Source organism: Myotis davidii, unplaced genomic scaffold, assembly GCF_000327345.1.
Source record: "Myotis davidii unplaced genomic scaffold, ASM32734v1 scaffold937, whole genome shotgun sequence".
Lineage (NCBI taxonomy): Eukaryota > Metazoa > Chordata > Mammalia > Chiroptera > Vespertilionidae > Myotis > Myotis davidii.
The window spans coordinates 1958207-1960501 of NW_006288252.1; the positions used below are offsets into that span (position 1 = coordinate 1958207).

The 2295-nt window shown below is 68.4% G+C and overlaps 1 protein-coding gene across 1 annotated transcript in view; it reads left to right on the top strand.

Moving 5' to 3' along the window:
• The window catches only part of ZFYVE28 (zinc finger, FYVE domain containing 28), a 36879-nt gene that overhangs the window by 28292 nt on the left and 6292 nt on the right, over positions 1-2295 (top strand). The window contains exons 14-15 of the mRNA XM_015561571.1: positions 3-234; positions 553-613. Coding sequence (XP_015417057.1) covers positions 3-234; positions 553-613 — 293 coding nt within the window. The remainder of the gene's footprint in view (positions 1-2; positions 235-552; positions 614-2295) is intronic.

Sequence of the window (2295 nt, forward strand, 5' to 3'; positions counted from 1 at the left end):
AGGCCGGCCAGCGCCCTGTGCTGAGGAGGCCGCAGCACTGGCCCTGGGGCTGTGCCCGGGGCCACTTACGGGGTCTCAGCTCCGGAGACAGGCCCTCCACCTGCATCGGGCACTGGGCTGGCAGCAGGAGGAAGGCTGGGCCTTCCTCCTGGACTGCCCACCTCACCCTGCTCTGGGCTACGCACAGGCCTGGGAGAAGGCCAGCATGCTTGCCAGCACCCTCCTTAGGCTCCAGTAACAGCCGGGGGCCCTGGGCCTGGCTGCCCACCCCCACCCCCAGCGACTCAGGACCCAGGGGGCAGGTCACCAAGATGAAGGGCCTGGCAGGGAGCACCCAGGGGTCCCTATCCAAGGGGACTCAGAGGTGGGGGAGGACGGGCAGAGAGCCACCACGCCTGGCTGTGAGGAGGCCGCCCTGGGGTAGGAGAATGGGGAAGCCCCAACCGGTGCACCCCTCCGGCTGCCACTCAGATCAGTGCACCCCCCACACTCCCTGGCCCCTGGAGGGGCCCCTGCTGCCTGCCCCTATTTGTGGCTCCTCTGTCCCCACAGACATGCTCAGGCCCAACCAGCCTGCTGTCCGGCCCGGCCCACATCCCCCGGGAAACGCCAGGTGGGCAGCCACCCACCCCGGCTGGCTGTGTGGCCCTGGCGGGGGTGAGGGGCGCGTGAAAGGAAAGGACTGTTACGATGTCTGAAGAAGGTGATGAAGGCCGAGTCGGTGGGGCAGGAGGGGGGGGTTCTTCCCCCTCCTTTCTGTGGCCCAGGGCCCCTGCTAGAGCCCCCGATGGCCACCAGGGGGCGCCCATCCACCCGCCTCCTCTCCCAGAGTGACCGGATGACCAGGGTGTTGGGGGCCACTGGGGTGCTGCCCGCAGGGGTCCCCCACTGCAGACGGGCACTCCAGGTCCAGACAGGACACCAGCGCAGCCACACCCGCTGGCCAGGCCCTAGCGTCTGGGTTCCTTAAGGGGGTGGAGGGTCCAGAGGGTCCTGGCCCAGCAGAGACCACAGGCAGGGCAGACACAGTCCAATGGCTCAGGGAGAGGGAGGGGGTCCTGGGCAGACACAGCCCAATGGCTCAGGGAGAGGAGGGTCCTGGTCAGGACTGGACCCCAGGGCAACACGCTGGGGTGGCTCCACCTGCTCTCTGGCCTCTGCAGCGAAAGCTCGCGGTGGTGGGCAGGACCCCACGCGCCCACCCCGGTCACTCACATGACCTAGAGGCGCTTGTCTCCTGCCAGGCCTACCCAGAGCCACCTCCTCCAGGCAGCCTTCCCATTCAGGGGTGGCCCCCGCCCCGGCCCTCACACATGCTCAGAGCAGAGCCCAGGTCGGTCCCTTCGCGGGGGCCAGCGAGCCTGTCAGAGCCTCTCCTGGCTCTGAGGCGGGAGAAACGGGCCCCAGGCCTGCACGGAGCAAGGCTTTGGGCTCATTTGCTCCCAGACGGGGAGGGGAGCTCAGGCTGGAGCCCACCCGAGCTGGGCAAGGGTGGGCACCCAGACACTCCAGACGGGCCCTGCCCGTGGGCCTGCAGGTCCGCGGACACTGAGCTGGCTGTGGCGGCCAGGCCTTGTGGGGTGGGTGAGGGGGTGCTGTGGAGAACGGGGTGCCGGAGCTACAGAGGCACAGGACAGCCCTGAGAGTCTGACAAATGGTGATGCTCCCAGCGGGGGGAGCACAGACGGGGAACATGGCTGGGTCACCCCAGGCACCAAGTGCCAGGCTACTTCCTGAGGGCACTGGGGAGCCATGGAGAGTTCCAAGCAGGGAGGACATCCAGGTGTGTGCTGTGGACACCTCACAGGGGGTGAAGGTGGGGCAGAGGCCAGGGCCCGCTGCTGGGACCGGAGCGCTTAGCGTCACCGCTCTGACCCTGCTGTCCCACCCCCTCCACTCAGGACCCTGGCATCTGAGAGGCCTCTGTGCCCTCACACTCCCTGAGCTGGCCTGTGCCTCTGGGGGAGAAGCTGTTGATGACCCAGACCCAGGAATGGGGAGCTGGGTGGGTTCTTGGGCTGAGGCCCTCAGGGCATCCAGCCTGAGAGAGGAGGCCTCTACCCTGGAACCAGGGGTGGCACTAGAGCCACCTGAGCATGGCGGGAGGGGGGGGGGCGGGGACACAGGCCAAGGAGACCCAGGCCAGAGAAGCCCAGGCAGCAGGACCTGGAGAGGGGTGTTGGGGTGACCCCCATGGTCCCTATTGTTCATGGCTAGAGAGGGCAGGAAGAGCCAGCGGCTGGAAGGCGGGGGGCGAGGAGGCAGCTGGCCCAGCCTGGGCTCAGGGAGGAGGGG